Here is a 27,067-nt window from a genome sequence, read left to right as displayed (position 1 = left end):
CACTGAGCAACTTTATTCTTTGCAGTGATGCTTCAATATTATTTCAATTTAGTCTGAGAAACACAACCTTCTTCTTGTCAGCTCATGATAGGGTAAAAAAAAAGCAGCTTTATTTTTGGATGTGCAGCATAATGTACAATGCAGAACACAATCTATAATGTAGAACATTATGCTCCAGGAGATGCTCATTGGTTTCGAAATCACCTGAATCTGAAACGTGAATCTGGGTAATAGGCACATGCATTAGAAAGTAATCTAGAGCTGTCTTTGCAACCCTAACAGTTCTGAACGTGGGTAGGGGGGTTGGTGGTGGTGGAATAAAATACCATGACTTGACAACAATTTTCTTCACTTCGTGATGTCAAAACCCAACTCTGGAGCATCAAGAGACTTTCAGGCTCTGGATAAAGCCATCAGGACAACCACACGTTCATGCCCTTTCCCCTGTTGCTCCTGACCCCATCCCGTTCACCCCCGGTTTGAGGATGCGGGGCTCTGCTTCCTTTCGTTCCCCAAACCCCTCGGCTCTGAAGCGACCCAGGCGCTTTCCCGCCGCCCCGGCAGCCCCTTCCTGGGAGCCGAGGCAGCGAGGCTGAGCGAGAATCACCAGCAGGGACCCCACCACAGCTCGCCTGACCCCCAGCCCACCAGACACAAGACCCCCCACTCCCTTACAGCCGCTTGGCAGCACACCCGCTACAGGGAGGGGGCTGAACACCCTCGCAAGCGCCGCGACCCCTCGGCCTAACGCGGTCACGCAACCAACAACAGCGGCGCGGAGGGGCGGGGAGCGGCCCCGGCGGGAAGGGAGCGGCGGGCACCGCGGAGCGGGACGGAGCGGAACGGGACCGGACAGGACGGGACTAAACCCGCAACCCCCGGCAGCCGCCACCGCTGCAGCTGCCGGAAGCCCCCCCGCCCCTGGCGCGGAAGTGACGCCTCCTGCCCCGCCTCCGCCCCTCGCTCGCTCGCTCGCTGCCCCCTCCCTCCCGGCGGCGGTGGCGGCTCCGGAGCCGGGCGCGGCTGGCGGCGGCCCGAGGCGCGGCCGGGCGGGATCATGGCGGACGGCGTGGACCACATCGATATCTACGCCGATGTGGGCGAGGAATTCAACCAGGTACGCGCGGCCGGCGGGTACGGCGCGGCCCCCTCCCTCCCTTCGTTTCCTTTTCTTTCCCTTCCCTTCCTTCGGCCGCCTTCGCCGCCGCGCCGCCTGCAGGGCCCTGAGCGCGGCAGCCGGGCCGGGCAGCGCTGCCGCCATTGTTCGATTAGTTCCGCCGTTGGGCTTTCCCGTCACCGCCCGAGTGCGCGGGTCGGCGTAGGGACGGGACGGGGCGGGAGGGGACCGCGCCTCAGGCCCGGCCCGCGGGGGGGGTAATCGGGGCCCGGCTTGGCGGGGAGCGCCGCGCCTCCCGGCCGCGGTCTGAGGGGACGCTGCTGGCGGGTAGGGCGTGAGAGAGGGCGCCGGGCCGAGCGCCTTCCCTCCCTCCTTCCCTTCCTCTCTCCCTCCCTCCCTTCCTCTCTCCTTCCTTCCCTCCCTGCTTTCCTTTTTCCCTCCTTTCGGGAGGGCCCGCGAGGAGCGGCTCCGGATCGCGCTGCCGCCCCGGGGCGGAGGAGGCCGCAAAGGACGGAACCCTCCTGGATGCGGTGGGGAGAGCAGCCGCTCCTTCCCGGCGGAGGGGCAGTGCTGCCATTGTTCGCAGGGGATCAAAAAGCCGCCGAGCGGTAGCAGTTTCTCGGCCGCTCGTTGCGAGGGGGGCAGAATTAGTGCAGCTTCGTCCTTTTTTTTTTTTTTTCTTTTTTTTTTAAAATTTTTTTTTAATTCCTTGTTATCTCCTAGTTGTTAAAAAAAAAAAAAAAAAAAAAAAAGTCGCGCAGCATTTCTTTAGGGTAGGAGCTCTATTGTAGTGAGGAAGCGTGAATGAAGTAAAAAGAACTTTCCTGGATTATAAGTAGTCCACTTCCCTCGTTGTTTGTTTTTTTTACCCCTCATGTTGCCCAAAAAGCTGAGTGCCTACTTGCCTACCCAGACCTGGTGCTCATAAGAGTTTTGCGTGCCATCTGTCCTGGTTGTGGCTTTTGCACGTCTGCAGGTTGTGTTGCCCCAGATTGCATTGTTCCTGCCCTAGAACATAAATAACCGAGAACACCCGCGTTTCAACATATGTATTGGGCTTGCCGAGTGATGTCCGACTGTGTGCCTGCCTTCTCTGCAGACAACTGGGAAGTAGATAATAGGTTATGGAAGTCAGTTAAATTTGGATAGCAGCTGATGACCGTCTCAGGAAACTTTAATTGTTTAGAAATTTATTGGTTCAGAAGATTAGTAATCTCATAAAGGTGTACTATAAAACAATGTTATATGAGAGAGCAGATGATGGAGAGGAGTGATTTGTACTTTGTTTACATTAGGACGGTTTCTGCCTTACTTCTGAAGACACATTATATGAATTTAGTTGGGGTAAGCTCTAGCACAGATACATTGTAGTACAAGAGTGCATTCTTCGCTTTAATAACTTGGGTTTATTCCAGTCCTAGGTGAAACACTGATAACAGATCAAGTTCTTCAGAAATAACTAATTTGAATCCAGTAGTGTTTGCATAAATTCATGTGTGCTGAAGCCCTGAGAGTAGAATAGCTCTGTGCTGTATGATGCAGATACTGCCAGAAGAATAGTGTTGGGGATGCTCTCTTGCTTGCACTCACATCGTCCTGGTCTAAGGCTGTGGTTACTATTGATATTCCCACTAGCCATGATGCAAGGAAGGCTTCCTTAGTTCCTGCAGTCTGTTTCCTTAGTTTATGAACCTTGCAAAATATCACAGACTTGTCACAGTTGTAAAAGACCTCTAAGATCACTGTGTCCAACTATCGGCATCCCCCCTCCAATAAAATACATGTATCAATATCTGTATCACCTAGTAGAGCATGTCCTGAAGTGCCTCATCTGCATGGTTTTCAAATACTTCCAGGGATGGTGACTCCACCACCTCCCTGGGCAGCCCTTTCCAATGCCTAACCACTCTCAGTAAAGAAATTCTTCCTCATCTCTAGGCTAAACCTCCCCTGGTGCAACTTTGGGCCATTTCCCCTAGTCCTGTCATTCTTCACTTGAGAGAAGAGGCCAGCACCCATCTCCCTACAACCTCCTTTCAGGCAGTTGTAGAGAGCACTAAGGTCTCCTGTCAGCCTCCTTTTCTCCAAACTAAACATTCCCAGTTCTCTTAATCTCTCCTCACAGGGCTTGTTCTCTAGGCCCTTCACCAGTTGAGTTGACCTTCTCCAGCATCTCAATGTCTTTCTTAGAGTGAAGGGCTCAGAATTAACACAGTACTCAAGGTATGGTCTCCCCAATGCTTGAGTACAGGAGGACAGTCACTTCCCTAGCCCTGCTGGCCACACTATTCTGAATAAGAGCCAGGATGCTGTTGGCCTCCTTGGCTACCCAGGCACACTGCTGGCTCGCATTCACCTGGCTGCAGACCATCCCCAGGTCCTTTTCTGCCTGGCAGCTGGGGCAGAAAAGCAAGAAAAAAACTAGTGCCCCCTTTCCATCAACTTGGCTTTGTTTTGGTTTGGTTTTGCCTGAAAAAATTTGCTGTTTTTCTTTTCCAAGCTTCATTTTTGGGACTTTCATGTTGTCTTAGGCCCTGCTCAGTTGAACAATATTACTTTAAAATAGGAAGTTTTATTGTGAGTGATTAACACTTTCCCATTTCCTTCTGTCAGGTATGAAAGCAAGCTAGGTACTGTCTGCAGTAATACTTAGTACCTCTAATTGTGATGGGTCCTATAGAAGCTTCTATTAATGAGTTACTGTTTCTGATTTGAAGCTTGACAGCTTAAATTGATATGACAGGACATGGTTCTGTCTATCTGTGGATGGTTGAAGATGAGAGTTGAGAAAATGCTGTAGGGAGAAAATTTGCATAATGCATTTGTTTATATAGCAGGTATTTTATGGAACACCAGATTTGTAAGGAAAAGTAAGCTACTGGTTCTTGACTGTGTCGTGCTATGGTAATTTCACTTAACAATATTTGTTTGAGTTGGACTGTAGGAACTCTTTCCACTAGTTTTGCCTGTAGCAGGGAATGAAAAATACACTGTGTAGCTTTGTTGTTATTCTGAGTGCAGTATAACCGTACTTACACCCAAGCTGGGACAAACCTTTTGTTTGCATCTATAGTAAATGGGTCATTTAGGACTTGTGGCTGGATGAGCCTCATTCGGTTGTTTTATCTTGCTCCGAGGCTCAAGGTACTCCTCCCTGAGGCTCTTCTGGGTTTTTTTTAAAATGCCTTTTTCCTGGAGAAGTGGGGGAGGGATGTTCTGCTTGATTAGTGCTAAATGAACCACAGGTTATAGGGGCAAAATAAAGACCAAGCTGGCTTAGATGGATGACAACTGAAAACTGTCTTGGGCTGTATTTAGTATTGGTTGCAGTGAACTGACTAACTTGACTTGAAGTCAGACCTTTTTTAGTGAAAATGCATCTTTCCAATTCCATCTGGAGTTCATCAAGACTATGTCTGTGTTGCCTCATATTCTTTCATTAACTTATTGTCCATCCGAATTGTATTCTTCATCCTCGGGCTTACAGCTTTAATAAGTTTAGCTCCCAGTTGTATTTATTTGTTTAAAAAAATGTGCTTTTTTTTTTTTTTTTATTTTCAGAACCTTGTTGAGTCATTTTCTGTTTTGTTCTTCTAAGCTGGCTTCCTCATTCACCAGCCTTTCATATTTGTTTAAAGCCTTGTTTTGAGACAAGAGTCCTGTTAAGTGTAATACTTCCTGCATACATTGCATGGGACCTGTAAGAGGAAATAGGTATTGAATGGCAGGTTTTACTTCCACCATCTCCCTACACATGTTGCACATGATGTTTAGGAAAGGGAGCTGCTGTGCTGCACATGAGGACTGCATTATCTGCATACAAATGGCTGAGGCTGGCAGTCTCTTGGTGGCAGAAGACCGCAGTTATGTCGGGGGCATTTTAGCAAATATTAGGGTGGGGTTTTGTGCACAAAAACCCATAACATTGTGCATGACCCTGAGATAATGAGGAGCCTGCGTGAGGCCAGCTTGGGTCTGACTCCAGCTTGCCTGCAACTTCAGCCAGCAAGCTGGGTTACTTTGCTGCAGTCTTGAGGAGGTGACCGTGCATTGTCAAGTTCTCTGATGAGCTTTGTGTTTCCCAAGATTGTTTTTTAAACATACCTGCATGGACATAATTAAGCAGTAAAAACTCCTGTTTTTATTAAACATGTGTATCAAAATCCATCTGACCAAATAGGGGTCATGCATGACCCCTATTTTTTCATTGATTTCATGATACGAAATTTCAATTGTTTCATGATACGAAACAATTTAAGGATCTCTTATTTTAACACTGTGGAATAAGGCCTTGCTTTGTTTTAAACTCGTGGAAGTATACTTGCCTTGTTGCATTGTGGATATGTCAAAACGTGCCTGTAGTGTTTAGCTTGATATTTAAATGGTAACAAATTAGAAATGAAAGAGGTTTTGACTCTGTATTTTGTAACTGAATAATAAAAGTGATTTAGAGGGAGTGAACAGATAAATGGCCAATTATCTGGAAACATCTGTGGCTACAGATACTTAGGAATGTGTTAGTTGTTTACTTGATTTCTTGTCTGTAGCACAGAGCTTATTTTTGATGCGAGAGGTGGACCATCCCCCTGCAATATTTTTTGTGCAATAAGTAATAAAAGTCACCATTAAACGGCCACATAAAACAAGTTATTAAAAATAGCCTTTATATTAAGAAGACTGTTGTCTCATTATGGGAGGGGATGGACACATTATATAATAAATCTCTGCTCGGAAGGTCAGAGCTGTCCTGGTCATAAAAAGACACAAGCTGGCAGACATGCATTTCTTATAAAGTGTATGTGCAATACCTTATTGCATATGTATTTCATCAGTTCTGTTCCTCTGCTGAAAGGGGTCTGGGGAAGAGATAACCTTTGTATGTTTGCAAATACCAAACTACAAACTTCAGACTGTCTCATTTGGTGCCACAGCTTTGTTCTAATGCAGACAGCAATACTACCTACATTTAATTTGTACTTTTGACTACTTGTGAGTTTTTAGTGATGCTGTTTAACAAGGGCTCAGGCTGCATAAATTTCAGTGGTGTGCCAGTTGCAGAGCTGAGAGTGTTTGGGCCTGTGTAGTAAATGTGACTCTTACGGTCTAACAAACTCGTTCCATGTGCCTCTTTCTGCCACAGGCAGTGTGCTATTTTAAAAACATCAAAGGCCTGCTGATTTGTTAAGGTTCCAGTTTGTGTGTTTGGATAGTTAAAGGAGAGCAAGAAGATTTTTGGTTATCTCTTTAACTTGTTATTCATACAAACCTTTATTTTTAAAAAAAGTTAGGATACTTAGGTGTATTTCAAGTTTTGACCGTAAACGTCGTAACTTGAATGAAAAGAGTGATAAGGGAGAAGCTGATATTTTGCTTTTCCTTAAATGAATTTTTTTTTTTTCAGAAAGTATACAAATATTTTATCATGAAATTTTATCTGCATCACTTTTAGAATATCTTTTTGGTAGTTTATTGTTTAGCTCTTCAGGTGAACACTGCTGTGCACAAAAAGCAAGCCTCAGAGATGCATGTGTAGCTTAAATAAATTTTATTTAAAAGCAGAAACTATTTCCACAGCAGCATTGGATAAGGGAGTGACTGGTTCTCTGCAACTTAGAGGAGTATGGCTGCTAAGTTCCAAAAACAAAAAAATAACATTTATTTGTCCCTTCTGGACATGACTGTGATGTTTCATGGGTTTATGGCTTTCATATTTGAATGTTGCGAAACACTGCAAACAGTTCTTAAAACAGAATATTGAGGAAGGGCTGAGTAACTGGAAGTGTAACAGCTAGTCTGGCATGGATCTCTGAGAGCATATCTTTTCTGTATCTTTTTTATTTAGTCAGTCCCACTTAATAGCACACAATGTGGAATTTCAGTCCTGATTTTTCAGAGTAAATAAATGATACAGTATTTTAGGCTGGTCTGGTTAAAATACGGGCTTTGGAAATGTATTTCTATTCTGATTTGATTGTAGAGGGGGCCAGACTAATGATGCCGACTTTGTTTCTCAGCATGTTTATCTGCAAGATTGTGAATGACTGTAATTGAGCAGAAACAGTTTAACCCCATACTTTATGGTCATCTCTTAGCTAAGGAAATCAGAAGAGGTAAAAAACAGTTTCTGGTAAAGGGAGAGCATTTGTTTAAATAGTTGGGACTAGAGAAGGAACACTTCCTGTGTTATTTTTCTTACTCTTCTGCAAAGAAGGGTGTGTTCAGGTAAGTTTCCATGGCACAGGTATGAAGGAGGAAGGATTGTTGGATCTTGTGCAACAACTGTTGAGACACTTGTCTTCCATCTACACTTGCAGTTGCTGACTCAGATTGTTCTTAATCATCTAACCACACTGCTAACTGAAAGAATTGCATTTTGGCTGCAAAACCAGCATGAAGGGGGAAGAGATTATGGTGAACAGCATCAGGTTTTTTACTGTGTCTTTATTAATTTAAATTAAAGCGTTGACGCTACTGGGCACTTTGCCTCCTCCCTGCTCCCCCCCAAATTTACTGTGCTTCCTTAATAATTCTCTCCCTGCTTTGATGGTTACCTGAAAGGCTATGTGATAGAAACTTCATCTGTTTCAGAAGAGTTTCTTGCCACTAGGGAAGTGCAGCAGAGCTGTGGACTGCTGCCTGTTGTGGTATTCTGGTAGTTCCGATCTCAGCCTTCTCAGAGAAAAAGGTTGGTGTACAATGGCTGTAAGACTGGTGGCTGCCTGTTTGGATCTGTCTACCAAGACCAAATTCTGCTTGGCTGAAGTCATCATCCATACACACAGATGACTAGAATAACTGCATGGTTAGCAAGAGGATTTCCTTGATTGTCTTGTGACATCATCCTTAATCTTGCTATAGGATGTCATGTTTAGGCCTGTCTCAGGCAGTTCTTTGAACCCCCAAGCAGGAGGGTTGGAACTGGATGATCTTTAAGGTCCCTTCCAACCCTAACCATTCCATGATTCATTCTGTGATTCTGCTTTCATTAGCTATGATGATAGGAGGAATCAAAATGAGACAGAACTGAACAGGCTAGTTTATCCTTTACTTAGTGATAATCTCTCTTAAGGTAAGAGAATTTTTTTGTTGTAGTTTAGCATGTAGTGGAACAGAGCAGTTTACTGAGCATCAAATCTACTTGATTGAGAATGCAAATGTAGCTTTTATTTTGTATTTTGCTTTTTGTGTTGTTTTTTAAATTTTTTTATCTGATTTTACATTTTAGTGATTCTTTCTCCTTATGAGTAGCAATTAAAAATGTTCATATTTTCAAGACAACTGATCATCTGACAATGGCTGTGGATATATTGGCTTTTGAACCATGATTGCCAGCTTTGTAGCCTGTTTTTTGTGGAATCCAGCTTCATTCTCTAGTCAACATATCTGGTATCTTGTACTGTTTTATGCAGGATGCTTGTGTGGGTTTCTGGACACAAATTTGAAAGACAGTGGGAGCTGAAGTATCTCTAATATCAAACGCCAATGAGGTGGTTTCTGTGTGGATCAGGGTGGAAGGGTTGAGGAACCCTCTGCAGGCTTTTGAAGTCCAGCTTTTGTATTTGGCAAAGAAACCTGTGAAAGGCAATATAAAAGAGGCTCTCCTAAGCTTTGTTGGACCACGGTTCCTCACTGAGAGGTTACTGCATTCCTGCCAGTAGACCTTTTGATGGGGCCTCTCTCACACACACAATGAGCTGTTTGATTATAAATGATTGCTAGGACAGTAAAAAAGCATCCCATGGTGGACTTTAGTATCAAAAGAAGTGTAAAAAAAATCTAAAAGTAAGTTTAAAAAATAGTTCCTGAAGGCAAATACACAGTACTCAGCTTCATTCATAATTTGAATTAAACCATCCTGCCACTTAAAGTTACACTGTGTTTTTAAAGTATTTGTGTGTTTTTTGTGAAGGAGATAATTATTATGTTTAGTCAACATAGGGCTGACAGGACAGCTGCTTCTGTAGTAAAAAGAAATACAGCCTGATAGTAGCACATCAGCAGATCGAGGCAGTCAGTGCTCAGGCCTCTCAGTCTGCCTAACACAGGAACAGCCTGCTTCAGGCTCAATGGCCTTTTGGACCACATACTCCTACCACACTGATCTTGACCCACCTGTTCCCATTGAGCAGGTAGGATGTAATTGCTGGGTACTTGAAGCAGAGCTCAAGAAACTCTCATTTTTATTAGCCCTCAAAGGAATCCAGGGCTTTGGTGAGCACTGTGCTGTAACCTGTACCAACCCAAGGGAGAAGAGGGTGATGCTCTACAGAAACCCCATGATGAATTCTGATCCAAAACATTCCAGAGGCAGCCATGGTCCCTCTATAGCCTGTGTATAAATTGGTGTATAACAAATTGGTGTATAACAAATACAAACTCTTTAGTGTATTAAATTTAATGGAAGCATTTAATTTATTTTAACGATTACTTATTATTTTAATTTAATGAAAGTATTGCAGAAGAATGGCCAGGAGAGTTGGTTTTTTTTCCCTTTGTCAGTTTAGAATATAATAGAAATAATAAGAATTTTATGTATTTAAATGTGGATGAAAATTGGGGTTAGCTTTTCAGCAGGGTTGCATGGGTGTGTTGGATCAGCCTTACTGTGACTGTAGAATGTGGCAGCTATCACAGCATTTTGTTTCAGGTGTTTAATGGGAAGTATAACAAGCTGTGTTTTGTGTTTTAGGAAGCTGAATATGGTGGACATGATCAGATTGATTTATATGATGATGTAATTTCTCCATCTGCAAATAATGGAGATGCCCCAGAAGATCGTGATTACATGGATTCTCTCCCACCATCTGTTGGGGATGATGTAGGTAAAGGAGCTGCACCAAATGTTGTCTATACATATACTGGAAAAAGAATTGCCTTGTACATTGGAAATCTCACTTGGGTATGTATCTTTTTACTATTTAGGATTCAGCCAGGAATTTTTAAATTATGGTTATCGTTACTTGTAAATATTTTGGCTTGAAAATGTTATATATAAGATATGAAGAGGCTAGCAAATCAAGTACTTTATTTTTTTTCTTTTACCTGGAAATTAGTAAACCTGTCTGAAGCTGTCTTGATGTCTAAAAAAACTGAGGAAATGTTCAGTAAATACAAACTTCAAAGTCCTGTATTTTAAGTATTATCAAGGGGTATTTGTGCTTTCCATCGAACGTTTTTCAGCGAGCTGAGCAAGACAGGAGAATGAACTTTAAGCTATCAAATACTTTATGCCTGCAGAGACTTCAGGGCTACTGAACAAACCTATTTTTTTAGTAAATTCTTGCTGAAGTTTTTAGTTTAAAAAGTTTAAAAAGGAATATGGAAGGTTTCTCTTGATAAAAACTTTTCAGCTTTTTGTCTTCACTTAGCTTTTTCCAGGGCAGCTGCTCCAGAAACAAAACTGTTTTCAGGTATTTGCCTGGAGGCTTATTTCTGCTGTCCCAGGAGTAACAGGTCTGGGATAATTCACTGAATGGCAATTGCCTTTAAGACAATTACTTCTGCTAGCATTAGAGCATTTTACAATCAATTTCAGTTAAGCAAAGTGCAAGAGTTGATCAGTAGCTAAATTAATTTGAGTTAATATTCATTACCTGAAATAAAACAGTCCGTGTATGAGAAGTTCTTACTCATTTTTTTTTTTTTAACATGTGATAAATTTCTTACTAGTGCTAAACTTGGAAACAAATGTCTTAGGGATGATTAGGTTATTTTTTTATTACAGTATCCTAATTTCAGGAGCTAATAGATAAGTTAAGGAGCGTTTGACTTAACAGTTGTACTATTCTAAAATGTATGAATAGAATCAGTAAAATGCACAGATTTAGCTGAACTCATCCAAGTCAAATGTTGGCTTCTAAAGCAAGAGGCCCAGTGTGCATCAGTTTGTGCCCATTCCTCATTAATTGCCTTCAGAAATGGAGTAATCCACAAAAAATGCATTTATTTAATTAAGCATTGCTATTGTGTTTGTTTTCTTCAAGTTTATCTGTCAGTGATTTGTTGACTTCCTGGTTTGCACTTCTCATGAGATTTAAAGAGGAGGTAGAGTCACAGAAGTAGGAAGAAAACCCTAACTATTGGTGTATTTGTGTATCTTCAGATATTATTAAAATTGTTAAATGTTACAGAATAATTAATAGGAAGTTACAGCAGGTAGGTTTGATTAAGTGGAAGTAGTTGTTTCTAGTTGTAGTTTCTGCACTCGTTTCTTGTCTTTGTGAATACTGGGATTTTTGTGCAAATAATTAAACTGTTAGTAGTTCTGTTGAAGAAAACCTCATTAATACCATGTTTAAAATTGACTTTTATGCAGAAGTAATAGAATCAATAGGGGAAAAAATGGATCAACTGTGGAAAAAGTAACAGTTACTGAAATAGTTCAGTTGAATCCTTGTATTCTGAGAAAACAGAAGTTAGTAAAATACAATTTTGGGGGGGGCAGACTGTAGCTGGTATATTTGTGAAGTTGTTGTTGCACTACAGCGTATGGGGAAGTGTGTATATTGTTAAAATTGATTTTCTGATAAATGTAAAATATAAATGACTGCTCTGCAAATTCAGAAGATATTGCCAGTCTGAATACAATGTTCCTCTTTACCAATTTCACATCAAATGAAAGAAAAAAAGCATGGAAAACTTTGTTGCCCTTTTCATGGTGTTTTAGATCAGGTTTCATAGTTTAATATTAAAAATATTTTTCAGTGGACAACAGATGAAGACTTAACTGAAGCTGTTCATTCACTGGGGGTAAATGATATTTTGGAGATTAAATTTTTTGAAAATCGTGCTAATGGCCAGTCTAAAGGGTAAGAACTTGTAATTTGTTTTTTTTTTCCTGTAGCTGGACTGAAGGTTATGAGGGTGGAAATGGGGGAAGAGTTCTCATTTTTTATAGCTGTCAGTATGTGAACTGATAGTCTTTGTTTACTGATACCCAACAATGACTGGGTGTATAGTGTCATACTAATGACTTACATTTCAAGCATAAATATGATGGTGTTATATTTCTGATTATTTTATGAGTTAAATCTTGTTTGTAATCTTCATTAAGACTCTAGATTTCAGTTAGTGTGATGGTGATACTTGTTCCTCAGTGTAAATACTGGCCTCCCAGTCCCCTTTATGAAATCTTTCTTTATATGCTTTATTTTCCATTAAATGTTGAAAATAAACACTTGAGCCCATTTTTCATTGGCAACCTGATCTTTCCTGAATGGATGTGCCTTTCTGTTTCCTTTTAACAATGCTTAACAATGACTTGATTATATGAATTTGTATATAGTGTATTTGCATTCTACTAAAAACTGCCTTCATTGTGATACATTTTGATGCATCTTGTACTTGTGATGGTTTTTATATATACTAGAATAAGTTATTAGTTTTGTTTAGAAACTGGATTAAGACCTGTGAGACTGCTTGTATTTAGTTTTAGAGTATTCTTTTGCTGTGTGTGTAACCTCTTCAGGAGGCATCAGGATATCCAGCAAGTAGAAAAACTGTGGTGTAATTGTTTTTTTTCCTTCTTTCTTTCAGGTTTGCCCTTGTGGGTGTGGGATCAGAAGCATCCTCCAAAAAGCTGATGGATTTGTTGCCTAAAAGAGAATTGCATGGGCAGAATCCTGTTGTGACTCCGTGCAATAAACAATTTCTGAGTCAGTTTGAAATGCAGTCAAGGAAAAGTAAGCCTTTCTCATGTACTGTCTTGGAAAAATAGATATTTATCCCAAAAGGCTTCTGGAATAAATGGAGGCTTTTCTCTCAGTACCTGATAGCATCTACATGGTTTAAAATAGCTATAAAGTAAGTCCAGTAAGGTGCTGGAGCTTCGTTGAAAGCTTTGTTGAGAGATGATCCTCTTAAAAATTAAACAAACCAACCCACTGTATACTGAAGATCTGTTGTTTTGGCAAGAGAGAGTACTGTCTGAAAAAAAAAAAAGCAGCTTTGTGAAACTTGTATCTTGCAGTTAGAGAAGCTTTCTTATTTTTTTTGTATTAATTTTTGTTTTTTTATAAAGCACAACAGCATGTAGAAGTTTAACACTTGTAGACAAATCGGATTAAATTCTGATGCCTATATTAGGAGAGATTCTGTGTAGTGCTTTCCTCCAGCATCTTGTCTTGTGACTCCCAGGCCTGATGTGTAAATGTGTTTCTTCGTGGCCTTGGGCTGCCTTAAAGGAAGGACTGACTGTCTCCCCAGGTGCTATTCCACTATCATGGGAATACTGGAATGTTGCCATATTTTAGCAAAGCACTCTTTCTCCCCAAAAAGCTGCAGGGTTGGGTAGCCAGGAGGAAGTCGGTGCTCGTAAGGTCATACTTCAGCACTGCATAGAATTTCAGATGGAGAGTTGAAAAGCTTTAACCTGTTTTGATTTATGTAGTTAAACTTTTGCTTTTCCATTATAGCCACACAGTCTGGACAGATGTCTGGGGAAGGTAAAGCTGGTCCCCCAGGAGGAAGCTCGAGAGCAGCATTTCCCCCAAGTAATAGAGGGCGAGGTCGTTTTCCAGGTGCCATTCCAGGTGGAGACAGATTCCCTGGACCAGCAGGGCCAGGAGGGCCACCACCACCTTTTCCAGGTAAAGTTTCAGTTTCTCAGGTGGAGTTTCAGTTTAATTTGGTTTTGGTTTTTTTTTTTGTAATAATGTGGAATACTTATTTGGGGAATTACAAAGATTAAGGAAATTCAGTAGTGTGCTATAATCAGTGCTCACATCTGGTTTGTTGATATTCACATGGGGAGTTGTACTTTCTAAATTTCACAACAATATAATAACATTTTTTAGAGACTTTATAACCTGTCAGTGTACGTATTTTCAAAGTATGAAAAAAATTATAATAATGTCAGCAAGTAAACTTGTGTTTAGTACAGTGTAGTTTGGATTTTGTGATTTGCTATACAGGGTAAGAATGTCTGTGTTGCAGAATGTAAAGTAATGCTGTTTCTTACTGCATTACAAGTTTGGACATCATCAGAAATCAGGCTTTGATTCATGGCCACTGACAAGTCAGTTAGTTGCCACTGAGAGTACCACAAGTTGGAAGAGGAGGTATTCATGTTTAGTCAGGTATTTGATACGAGAGGGGTTCTCTGTTAAACAATCAGACTTGCATTGCAGTGAAGTTCTCACTTCAGCTGAAGTATATTTAATAAATGCTTGTCTGTTAACAGTCAAAGGGACACAGTCAAATTGAAAAAACACAAATGAGGATCTGAAAGTAGGCTTGGATACTGCATTTACTTTAGCTTCTCCAATACAGCTTTTCCCATATTTTTAATATATATCTTATGCCCCGTTTGAAACACTTGCTGCAGGATGTAGGATGCAATGTTTTCTGGTTTTTGCAAACTTCTTGGGGTTTGGTAATAATAACAGGTGATGAAGTGACTAAGGGCACGGGTTGTCAGTTTTCAAGCTAATGCTGTTCTCTGTAGATATTGGTAGCCAAGCAACCTTAACGTTTTCTAAGTTATTGGACTAAAAGCAGGACCATGCACATACTGTGTAAGTTGCAAATTGCTTGGTGAGGGTTGTTTGCAGGTTTGTTTTCTATTTTTTTTTTTTTTTAAGATTTAAAACCCAAGAAATTAAATTATTTTGCTAAGACCTTTATTTCTTTGTATTTATTAATTCTTTTTTGTTGTTGTTGTTTCTTTGTTTATTTTTTTTTTGTTTTTGTTTTTTAGCTGGACAAACTCCCCCACGTCCACCTTTAGGTCCTCCTGGTCCACCAGGCCCACCAGGCCCTCCACCTCCTGGTCAGGTCCTCCCACCTCCATTAGCTGGACCTCCTAATCGTGGTGACCGTCCACCACCACCAGTTCTGTTTCCAGGACAGCCTTTTGGTCAGCCTCCACTTGGGCCACTTCCTCCAGGCCCTCCACCACCAGTTCCAGGCTACGGGCCACCACCAGGCCCGCCACCACCTCAGCAGGGTCCACCTCCACCTCCGGGTCCATTTCCCCCTCGTCCACCCGGTCCTCTTGGGCCACCCCTGACTCTTGCTCCTCCTCCGCATCTCCCTGGGCCACCTCCAGGTGCTCCACCACCTGCACCACACGTGAATCCAGCTTTCTTCCCCCCACCTGCCAATAGTGGGATACCTACTTCCGACAGCCGTGGCCCACCTCCGACAGATCCCTATGGCCGACCCCCACCATATGACAGAGGTGACTATGGGCCACCTGGGAGGTGAGTACTTTTGGTGTAATGTGCTCGGTAGCAGTTTTGACACCCCTTGTAGGAAGCATTTGATTTTCCTTTTTAAACGCAAATTTTAGAAATAATGAAAAGTAGGGCTGAAAGGGATCCCAACTTCTTCTAATTTGCCTCTTTTCACTTCTCAGTGAAATCTCTCAGAAACATGTTTGTAGCAGTAAGAAAATCTGGAAGTGCAACACAAGTAATCTCACTTTCCCTTTTCAGCTCTGAACTGTTTGTCTTCACTGTTTGTATTTGGCAGTGTCATCATTTCATGTGTTCTACATACAAACTTATATGTCACTTCTTATGCAGCAGCTTCTGGTTGTGCTTCTGTTTTAACTTGAAATTCTGACTGGAACCTTTTTCATTGTGCTTTGCAAGCTGTCTTTTTAGAATTCTCTGGGCATCTTCTGTTTGAATATGCTCATATGTTGAGTAAGATGCCATGTCAAGCTCATACTATTTTCATCTTTCAGCAGCTCTGCTTGTCTGTTCTTTTTTTGTTTTCAGGATTCACTTCAAATTTAGTCTTTGTCTCAAAAGATATGGATTTACTGCAAGGGTTTTATCTTACTCTCCTCTAAAGATGCTTCTGCTTATTTGGTGCAGTCTTGCTGTGTTTGTAGCAGTGGCTTTGCATATGCTTAATCCTATGTGGGACAGAGAATTTCAGTCTCTCAGACTTCTCAAGTTTTTTACATCTTGTTTGAAACATCTTTTTCATCTGTACTCTAAAGCATCTCTCTCTTACTGCTGTTTCTTGATTTTCACCGTATTTGTATTTGTCACAGAAGATCTTGGGATAAGCTAGTTTTAAGAAAGACACTTTTTACATAGTAACATTTGAATTTTTCAGTTGAGATTATACCATGAGAGACGCTTCTCTTGCTTAAAATGTTTTCTGCAAAGACACTTTGATTATTCTTTTATCAGAAATTTTAAAAAAACCCATGCATCTGTACGTACTGTGTTCATACAGAAACTATAGAAATTGAAACATTTGGCTTAATTGCCTGAAATATAAAATTATAAGCTGTTGGTTGTTTTTAATGGACAAAACTGAGGTTGTCTGCAGTTTATAGAATGTCTGGGGAGGGAAGGAGTGGGAATAGGACAGTATAACTTACTGTCCAGTATTTTCATTAATAATGTTAAAACTATCATCCGTAACTATTTAAATTGTCATTAATTATATATCATAGGCGTTTCACTGGAAATAACATGTCCATAAGAGAAAAATTACATATTCCATTCTATGGGAGGCACACGAAAAATAATACTCAAAACTCAGGGAGGTATGAATTTTTAGACATTTCCTCTTATGCTAAACTGGCTATAGGATCTTGTTCCACTTCTTGCAATTAAGAGGATAGCATTGCTTATTATTCTGCATTTTCTTTCTACCAGAAGGACTAACACTGTTCTAGAAATATCAAGCAGTGGGCCAGTTTAACAGTCTCAACATTTGTCTCTAACACATTTCTCAAAATTTTCTATATAATACAGAGACTGGCTAATAGGACACTGCAAAACTTTTGGGAAATTTTTTTTGTAGGTTAACTTCTGTTACTTTTAAAACCCTATATAGGTAGTTAATAATTAAAGTAAAAAAGTGCAGTGAGTATGAGGATTCTGCTTTATTCCTTCATCCTTACTGTAACCAGTTTGGAGATCAAACTGGAACATCTTGAACTTGACCAGAAATAAATAAAAATAAATTAAAACCAAGACAAAATGAGCTGTAAAGTGTTGAAGCATCATTCAGAAAATTAAGTGCTTTAAAGACTACGTACTGTATTTTTTTTCCTAAGTTAGAGCATTCTGGTCTTAGTTAAGATCTGGGAAACAGGATCATATAGTTCTAATTCCAGTATTGTTATAAAAATGATCTCTAATTTTGCTTAAAGTCAGATTACCTATGTACATGTATTGGGATAGTATGTACTTGCCTACCTTCAAGGATTTTATAAATACTTGTAAAGCACAATATTAAGTGCTTCTGATTATTCAAATAAATGAACAAGAATAAGTCCTACCTATACAGCAATGTCTTCATTGGTTCTTTTGGTGGTTTTTTTTACTTTTTTCTTTTTTTTTCTTTTGTTTGTTTGTTTGTTTTTTAGCTTTCAGGTTTTTATATGTAACATGGTCCTTAACAAAAAACCAAACCCAGATCCTGCTTTCTTTTCTGTATGTCACTTTATGCTTAAGGTTGCAAACTTGGATGTTTAAAACTGCAATGATATCTTCTGAACTTTTTCTTAACCTTTTAAATAGTAGTTTTATTGTTTGCAGAGAAATGGATGCTGCAAGGACACCTCTAAGTGAAGCAGAATTTGAAGAAATAATGAATAGGAATAGGGCGATCTCAAGCAGTGCCATTTCAAGAGCTGTATCAGATGCCAGTGCTGGTTAGTAAAACTCTTATGTGTTTGCTGTTCTACCCAGCTAAAAAGAGTTTATAGTTTTTCTATTAGGAAATTTGCAGTCCCAAAGCCACATTTTCCTAATAGGAGGCTGAACTTAGGTACAGTTTATGACTGATACTCTGTGGTGCACCCATTAGTTTCTGAGAATGCCTTCTGAGTACTTATCTGGACAGTATTTTAATATTTGGTTCTACAGTAAATGATCTGAATGGTGGTTAAAGAAAAGATACTCAAAATGGTAATCCTGTTACAGAGAAAATGGTTTTTATTAATTTGCTTAACTTTCTGATGGTGATCTTGTATCATTTTCAGGAGACTATGGAAGTGCTATAGAGACCTTGGTAACTGCAATTTCCTTAATTAAACAGTCCAAAGTATCTGCAGATGATCGCTGTAAAGTACTTATTAGCTCTCTTCAGGACTGCCTTCATGGGATTGAGTCCAAGTCTTATGGTTCTGGATCCAGGTAAAACTTTCCTTTTCCATCTGCCCTTACTTAGGAAAGGAAAAGTGTAGTGCAGGACTAGACAGAAAATAAGCAAAGTCACAAAAGCAGCTTCTTCACTTGCTGAGTCACACAAAAACGTGTGAAAGAACCAAATTGGGGTTTCTTGAACATAGCTGCCTTTTATTTTTAAAAAATCAATCTGAGTAGCTTCGATTTAACGCTCAGTTTTATTTAGTATCCTTTCTTACACATTACTCTTGCAGTGTGTAAATTTGAAAAGAGAATTATGCTTTATCAATTAAAATGTCCAGTGCATAACTTCTTTTAGAATTTGCCATGGAAAAATTAAGATGGAGAAATTTTGTTGCCAGCTTTAGTTTTGCATAGAAGTAATAGAAGTTTTTTGCAAAGAAGTTTTTTCCACACTTGTCACGGTAGAAATACACTTGAGTTGGGGGAAAAAACCCAAGAAGTTGGGCAGAATGATTTTGCCTGTTGTTCTTTGCTACACAATCTAAAAATCTTACTACCTGAAACTGATTCCTTGGCTGGTATAAAAGGTGGTGGCTATCTTTATCTTCACAAAGACTTTACTGTGAACATACAACGCTCTCGTGTCTCTTTTTTAATTTAAATTGAATCCATACCCATAAACCGAGTATGAAATTGGCCTTTGAGTTTTGAAGGAGAGTTTAATGAAGTAATTTCTTTTAGAAGACGTGAGCGATCCAGAGAGAGGGACCACAGTAGGTCACGAGAGAAAAGCAGGCGCCACAAGTCGCGTAGCAGAGATCGTCACGATGATTATTACCGGGAAAGAAGCCGTGAGAGGGAGAGACACCGCGATCGCGACAGAGATCGCGACAGAGAAAGAGACAGAGAGAGAGAATATCGTCACCGCTAAAGAAGGTGAGCATTTGTTTCATGATCTTGAGCTGGAATGTTGTTGACTTGCTAAAACTACTCTAGGTTTGGGGTCATTAACACCGTTAATGTCTGCATTTCAATGGTCCTGCGGTATGTACTGAACCCTTTTCTTCTTGCAGCATCTGAGATGAGCACAGGTGAGTAACAACAGGTAACTGGTCTGGGGAGGGAGGGAACATTTGTGTTGTTACCTTCCACAGCTAATTAATTTCAGATGCTATTAATGTTTGCAGCTCTATGAAATGAGATTAAACCAATTCTTCAAAAAGCAGTAAGCCAGGCTGACAAGTCTGCTCTCTTCATGTTAAAAGATGATATGAAATTTACGGTTGTGTTCTTTCTTTGTATTTTAAAATACTAATTTTGTATTTTAAAATCTACTTGTGTGAGGACTGCAGCATTTAGCCCTTCATGTGTGGATTATTTCAACTCAGGGGGCACATGTGCATACAGTTGCTGTCCTTGCACAGGTATGGCAGTGGGTTTTTATTTTTGGTTTTGTTTTTCCCCAATGAGGGAATTTATTAATTTATTCAAATACAGGAAATATAGCCAGATTTTCCTCTTTATCTTATAAAATGTGACTTGTTGGTATCTTCTGTCTTCTAGCTAAATTCAGGTGTTACCTTGAATAAGGTTTGTAAATTGTTCCCCACCACCTTGGTTTTTTATACCTTTTCTCCTCTAATAGTAAAGTCATTTTCTAAAGAGTGATACAAGGATTGTTTCTTTTCTGGTTGTTCACAGACTAATGTGTTCTTTTTTTTCATTATATATGCAGTTTTGCATGCATCAAATGTCCAGATAGCTACCAGAGTAGTGTGCTAAATAATGCTTTCTTTTCGGTGTACTGCTGAGAGCTTTAAAATACATAGAAATGTTATCACATCATGGAATGTACCATTTTGAGCATTGATAATTCAGTTACCCATGATTCCTTGTATTCGACAGTTGGAAAAAACCCTACCTATTAGTTTCTTCACAGTGATCTTTTCCCTTTTTAGAATAAATTCCCACTACATCTGTGCTTAAATTGAAGCTTGCAGACGCGTCTTGTCTGCCCAACTTCCTTATGTTTACTCTCAGGTTTAATTTCCAGATTTGCATGGGGCATTCGATCATGGAAGTTCATTTACAGAAGTTAAATGCAGCAAAACTTTTTAGAAATCATATAAATTATAGTGAAAATATGGTTTTGTATTAGTTACATGTCAGTTTTTTCAGTTGGCCTTTTGCATCACTTTGGGAGGGAAAAAATTCTGATACTAAATGCTTTAGACTACTGAGTGTTAAGTGGGATGTTGCCTTGGGTTGGGTTACCCCTGTTGGGTTAACAGGGGACACACAAAGCAGCAACACCATTAGAGAAAGAGGTATCAGAGGCTTAAATAGGAAGGTGAAATGTGGCAGCTGAAATAAAGTTGGCAGTGTGTATCTCTTAATGCCACTTTTGGCAATAAAAAATGGATTGGTAGAAATATTCCTGCAATTGCATAAAAAAGCAACTGTGTTTTTTAATTTTAAAATACCAGAACAAACAAAAAAAGATTTGGCAAAAGTAAATGTAGTTTCTTTTGTTGAACTTGATTTTTACCTTTGGTAAATGAGTACTTGTGGTATTTGCACATAGTTGTTATTAATAGAAGGTAACCATTGACCTGAGTAATGGCTGCATTTCCAGAGTATGTTTCCTTCTTTGTTGGAGACGAGCAAGGCATGCTAAAAATTCTTAATAAACTGGAATTTAAGTTATTCTTTTTTAAACCCTTGGCATACTTTTTTAATCTAGCTTTCATTTTTGTGTATTTAGTACTGTACATGCAGATACAGAATTTCTTTGCCAAGTACAGATTCCCTACCCTGTCGCCCTAAAAAAGCATGTCCAATAGAATTAGGTTGCATTTTATGATTTCATAAGTACAATTTCAAAACAAGACTCTGGTTTCAGTCTCAGTTCAGATAGGATTTTAAATACATGACATCCTTCAACATTGTTGTGTGCTGGGACCTCTCAGAGGGGTCGCCTAGGTAAGATTCTTTTGTGCAAAGAAGAAAAGAGGTCCTAATAGCTTGATTTAGAGGGCAAATTTAGTATTCTGCATATAAATAAAAGCATTTGGTATTTTTTTAAAGTTAAGTTGTGAATATTTTGTCTTGTTGTCTTAATGAAGAAGGGTGTTATTGTAGTTCTGTTTTTATATATTTATACAGACTTGCCTATAAACCAAATACAGTTCTCCTGGTTTGTATGTTTCATTTTCACTAAGATGTATGTTGCCATACATTTTTTGTTTTGTTTACATTGATTGGTACTCATAAATGGATTTAACAGTCTCAGTCATTTAATAAATATCAGAAAAAAAGAGCTACTCCCCATGTTACTATGTTTTGCCAGGTAACATGAAATTGCCTCTGTGCCTGCTCCCTATGAATGGCACCTGTACTTCTTATTGTGAACCTGTAGTCATAACAGTGGTACTGTACTGGCATTTTTTAAAAAGTGTTACACATCTAGTTTAGAAGGATTTTAAGGTCCATTGTGAACATTTTTGTATACAGTGGAATTCAATTTGTACTGTATTACATTTATAGAGATGGGTTAAAGTGGAATAGCTAACTAAATGTGTTTATAATAATAAAAATATTAAAAAGTCTAGTTGTACCATAGCAGGTATTTACACTTCTGTTTGTACGCTTCATGAGTTAAAATTAAATTATTGCAAGATTTTTGTGCCTTCTCTTGAGTAAGGCTTCATGTACATTGATATTACATTATATAGAATGACTATAAACTGAGTGTTTCCATAAAAAATCTTGCCCTTGCTTGTAGATTGCCTGTAAATACAAAAGAAAACAATGGATTCAGGACAAGTGTCTAATCTGTATTAGTTAAGAAAACTTAAGAATCCAGTAGAATTATATTTAGAAGGTTTAACAGCAAAATTAATATGTACAAACAGAATAGTAATGTAACTTCATCAGCATGAGTCCTGAATCTTTTTTTTTAGACAGAATTATTTTTTTTCAGTTTAACTGATACTCAGTGGTGTATTTCTAGCTGATACATTGTCCCAATCTTAATCTGTCTGAATTTCTATAACTGCTGAATGTTAAATTTTTCATTTTATGTTTTTGTTATTGGGTTGGTTGATTATTTCGTATTTCGACTGGATTTGGACTGAACTGCAAAGGCAAAACCACAACATTGTAACAGTTGATATGTATGTAGACTTTGTACTCCATATTTCATGGGTTTTTTTTTCCCCTCTGATTTTTCTACTCTCAAACCACTGTAAGCAAAATAATTCTGAGGCTTATATGCTTCTTTAAAAACTGCTGTCCTCCTCTGAAATAGTTTCAGCTTTGGAGCAATCTAAGAACTAACATGGCTGGAATTTTTTTTTTCTGTTAGTAGGAGGGGGAATGGTACTGAAAGTTTAAAATTCATTATATTTTTGCTTGTGTAAGTAGGAACGGCTGTGTAACTGTGTTAGCAACCACATCAAGTGAAGTATGAAAGCAGTCTTTTAAAAAAAACCTTGTAAATTACTAAGGAAATGCTGATTTTTCTAAGTTATTTAGTAATAAGCTGCTACTTAATGATGTAATTTTCACTGAATCGTGTGGTAGCATTGTACAAGACCTAGCTATATGTACCTGTCTAGGATTATTTCACTTCATCTTAAAATTAATCAGTTATTAAAGTTATCTCTTTTTCTAAAATAATGTATTTTTGAGGAAGCACATATGTGGGGTTGGCACTATATTACTGCATCTGGGGTTTATCAGAGAAATTATGCCTTGTGCATCTGATTCAATATTTGAAATCCACCATAGAGTGAAAGAGGCAAGCAGTGCCACTGTTTTATTTGTTTATTAAAGCCTATTTTGTAGCAACTCAGGTGCTTTATGGAAGCATACAGTTTGTTTTTTAAATGTTCAGTGATTTCTCTAATTTTCTTGAAGGTGATTAGGTGATTTAAAAGACAAACTGAAAACCTTGGGCTGTTGTTTATTTTCAAATGCATAACTGCATAACATTTATTAATTTGTTTCCATTAACATGTTGCTGTGATTTTGTCTTCTGAGGTGTCTTTTAGACATGCTTACATTTCTGTGTTTCCCACATCCTGTACTTTTTTCCTTCTGTTTGTGAAATCAGTAGTTTTGACAAATTTGAGCTGTGTGAAAGTTCCTCAAGAAATTTAAAGGCTTTTTAGCATTTGAAATGTAAGAAGTTACTTGCAAGTGAAAATGTTGGTTTGATGCAGTGTTCTCCAAAGAATGAACAATTTCATTTTTTTCCCTTTTGCTCATTGTGGTTTGAGAACTAAGATTTCTTTTTATATATATATAAAAAAAAAAAGAGAGATCTTCATTTTTATGTTTTTCTGTGGCAGCCTGATCTACCTTTTTGTGTCTTCCTCATATATTAATGTGAAAGATATTTGCCAGTAATTCACATCCTTTTAAGTTGTAAACTAAAGATTGACTATTCTGAACACACCTCTCTGTTCATCCATTATTTCTGGTGACCAGGCAGGCTGGGATAGCAGGAGAAAGACATGCAGTGAATGAAACTAGTTGGGGAGGGTTCTTTTTATTCCTGTGTAAAATTATTTATAAAATCAGGAAATTGTTCTGGTGTTATCTTAAATTATACACTAGGTACCAGGTAAGTGCACTACTAGTAAGAGGATAAAAAAATGCAACAAATGGAAGAAGGTGCTAGTGGTGGTAAAATAGTCTGTACATGTATGGTGAGCAGAATCACATGTATCTCAGCTTACATGCAGAAGGATGAATATAAAGTCAAGCTTGAAATTCCTTCTCACTGTGTTATAGCTAAGGCATCACAGTATTTGGAGGTTTGTGGTGTTCTGGAATGTAGGTTAAGTGAAAACAAATGTTGGCTTTAAAGCTGATACTTTCTGTGGGAATTTTGCTTTTCTGTATTTTTTTCTTTATGTATAGAATAAAATAAAATAAAGGAGGATTAAGTGAAGTAATTCTTAGGTGCTATTAGGATATAATGACAAATGTGTGTCATGCATTTTACTGAAATGTGAACATGCTGGGAGATTAAAATCCAATCTCTGAAAATATCAGAGAGAAATTATACTGCCATAACAAAACTTGATGGGTGTATGTATGTGCATACATACAGCTTTAAGCTACTCTGGAACTGCCACACTTGAAAAGCTGTTAAAGCTTTCATATGGTTATTTGGATATTTGCAATTAAAGGGAAAAAAATCTACTGCAAGATGCTTTATATATATATTTATATATATATATATATATATATATATATATATATATATATATATATGTATAAGCAATCTGCTGGGTTTTGTTGTAAGAGTCTGGAGAAAAAAAAAAAAAAGCTCAAGTTGCATCTTGCATAAGTACAAAAATGTTGGACCATTTAAGTTCTGGGACTTCATTTGTGAACTGTTCTGGCATAAACCCCTAATTTTTAAACAAAAAAATAACAACAAAAGTTTGAAATTTGGGTTTTATTAGTGGAAATGCTTAGAAACTGATTGCTGTATGGTGTTACATTGTACAAACCTAACACATGCTTGGGACAGATAGTTTATATGAGCTTGAGGCAGATGGAAAACAACATTGCCAAGAAGTAGTCACTAGAGATTTAATTTTCTTTAAAAAAAGTTGTTTCTTCAATATTCTACTTGCTTGTAGAATACTGAAAAGGGCTGAGCTTGAAGGTATAATCCATACAGATTTGCTCCTTCCTTTTGGAATCACAAAGGTTTCTGGGTTTGCCAAGAAATAGCGGCATAATACTTGAAACCAAAATGTACATTTCTTTGGATTTTATTTGGTTATGATTTTTAAATGGAAGGTTCAGTGTGGTGCTGACCATCATAAGGTGCCTATAATGAAAAATATTAGTTATAAGTGCAGTTAATCATGCATTCTTTAAAGCACCTATAGTTTAATAAGTACCCTTACAGATCTAGCAGATTTTTCCCAGGAACTGAAGCTTTCTTATGCTAGTAGTATAAAATATATGTGGTGCTTTGGATCTGTTAACTGTCTCCAGAGAAGTGATCAAGATCCATAATTATTGCCGCAACAATTGTTACTATGAGAGCAGCAAATTCTGACACACAGTCTCACAGCTGTCATATACTTTTCCCCACTAAAAAAACCTGAGGTTCTCCCCTGTTTGCTTCTGTTAACTTTGTTTGCAGCTCTGATCACATCTTCTTGTGGAGGCAGCACTTTGTCACTTGCTAGTAATGAATTTTAAGAATACGTAACAGCTATGAAAATCTTTTTTCTGGGGAAGGAACTGCTTAAAAATTGTTACTGCTTTATACATTCATGACTTGGGAAAAAAAGTCTGTGAATAAAAAAAGACATTCCAGTTGCTGCTTTGTATTAGTTTATGTGCATACTGTAGTGTACAGAGCCTACCAGTTTTAGGTTTTAAAGTTATTATCAGCAGTAATTTTGAGGGAAAAAAAAGTGTCAATTCTTTATGCAAAAAATGAGTAATTTGTTTACCCAACTGCTTTGAAATTATTATGCTAGTACAATATTTGACAGCTGTGTACTGGTGCATGTTCATGAAATTGCTCCTCTAAATGTCTTGCTTTTCAAATGAACAATTCAGTGTGTTGGTTTTTTGAGTAATTTGATTTTAAACTATTTTGAAACTGAATGTTGAAACTGTGAATTAATAATGACATGAGGATAGCTAATTGTTTTGTAATGGAATTCAACTGAAATCTAGTGTATGGAATTATACCATCCCAAGAATTTTGTGAACTCTTAACGTAATTAACTCTGAATGGTGTGGTTCCTTAATTTGCCAAAATAGATAAGAGTAAGAAGTAGGACTTGGTTTTTTTTTTTTCTAAAGTAGGTGAGGAAATCTCCAAATCTGTTGTATTATTTGAAAAGTGGGTTCTTGTCATTTAGATGTGAAGCCCATCCTGCTTGCCACTAAGCTGAAAATTTTTAGCTACTAGTATCAGATTCTGTGCACTTCTAAATGTTACTGAGCTGTGTGCCATCCACTTCATTATACAATCAGTGCATTACATAAATGTCAAACCAGCTTAAAATTTCTGCAGTGGGGCAGGTAAAAATGTAAAAATCTAAAAATCTAGTTGTGGGAAAATTACCTTACATGCTTGTTCATTACTCTTGCAGAACGCTTACTTTAGGGGGTGTTCTATATAAATGTTTCCATCAGTCACAGGAACAGTAGCTATTTCTTCCTTTATCGTTTGATACTTCAGCTGTGAAATATATAATCTTTAAACTTTGTTGTACAACAACATTAATGTTATTTTTAACTATTGTATTAGAAAACAATTTTTTTGTGTGCATAAACAAGTAGCTACTGCTTCTGGGTATTTTGTGCTAGCTTACATTATGGTGAATTAAATGCACGACTTGTGTATGTATAGATAAGCCAACAGTTTTCTGTGTGTTATGGGGACTAGCAAAATCTACATCACAAATTTTGACACATTACAGCTGAAGGAAGAGGAACAGCGTGCAAGACAAGATACATTCTTCAAGGAAAGATGCTTGTCCAGCAGTTTGCTTCATGTGATTGAACTGAGCCTGTAAGGATTCATGGATAAAATGAACAGGAATAGATCTGAATAAAGCAAATCTGCATACATGGTAACCAGTAGCTCTTTTACTTTTTTATGTTGCTTAACTGTTTTATTTGAGGGAAACCTGTGTGATTTAAACCTTATAGCTTTTGCAACTTTATTACTGGTTATATAAATTTGACAATTATAATGTGCAAGCAGTTGGAAAAAGTCAAGTAAATGCTTGTTTTTATAGTAGTTTGTTCATGTTAAACTGTTCATATGATAATGTCTGTACACAGCACCACTGATTACAGTAGATGTAGTGTTGTAATAAACTGTTTAATGGGG

At 38.4% G+C, this 27,067-nt stretch overlaps 1 protein-coding gene across 6 annotated transcripts; it reads left to right on the top strand.

The window, feature by feature from the left end:
• Nucleotides 1-952: 952 nt before the first annotated feature.
• CPSF6 (cleavage and polyadenylation specific factor 6) lies at nt 953-27,067 on the top strand. Of its 6 annotated transcripts, none has more exons than XM_071733435.1 (11): nt 953-1,117; nt 9,807-10,016; nt 11,822-11,925; nt 12,653-12,798; nt 13,531-13,704; nt 14,814-15,318; nt 16,533-16,625; nt 17,626-17,741; nt 18,072-18,225; nt 18,922-19,116; nt 26,652-27,067. In XM_071733435.1, exons 1-10 carry the CDS (start codon nt 1,058-1,060, stop codon nt 19,109-19,111), a joined length of 1,752 nt encoding a protein of 583 aa, XP_071589536.1. In that variant the 5' UTR covers nt 953-1,057; the 3' UTR covers nt 19,112-19,116; nt 26,652-27,067. The 6 variants fall into 6 exon arrangements, with proteins under 6 accessions (XP_071589536.1, XP_071589530.1, XP_071589533.1 ...); XM_071733429.1 differs by having other exon boundaries at nt 957-1,117; nt 18,925-19,116; XM_071733432.1 differs by lacking the exon at nt 16,533-16,625 and having other exon boundaries at nt 957-1,117.

The sequence above is a fragment of the Heliangelus exortis genome, chromosome 1, assembly GCF_036169615.1.
Source record: "Heliangelus exortis chromosome 1, bHelExo1.hap1, whole genome shotgun sequence".
Lineage (NCBI taxonomy): Eukaryota > Metazoa > Chordata > Aves > Apodiformes > Trochilidae > Heliangelus > Heliangelus exortis.
This window is presented reverse-complemented; position numbering and strand designations above follow the sequence as displayed.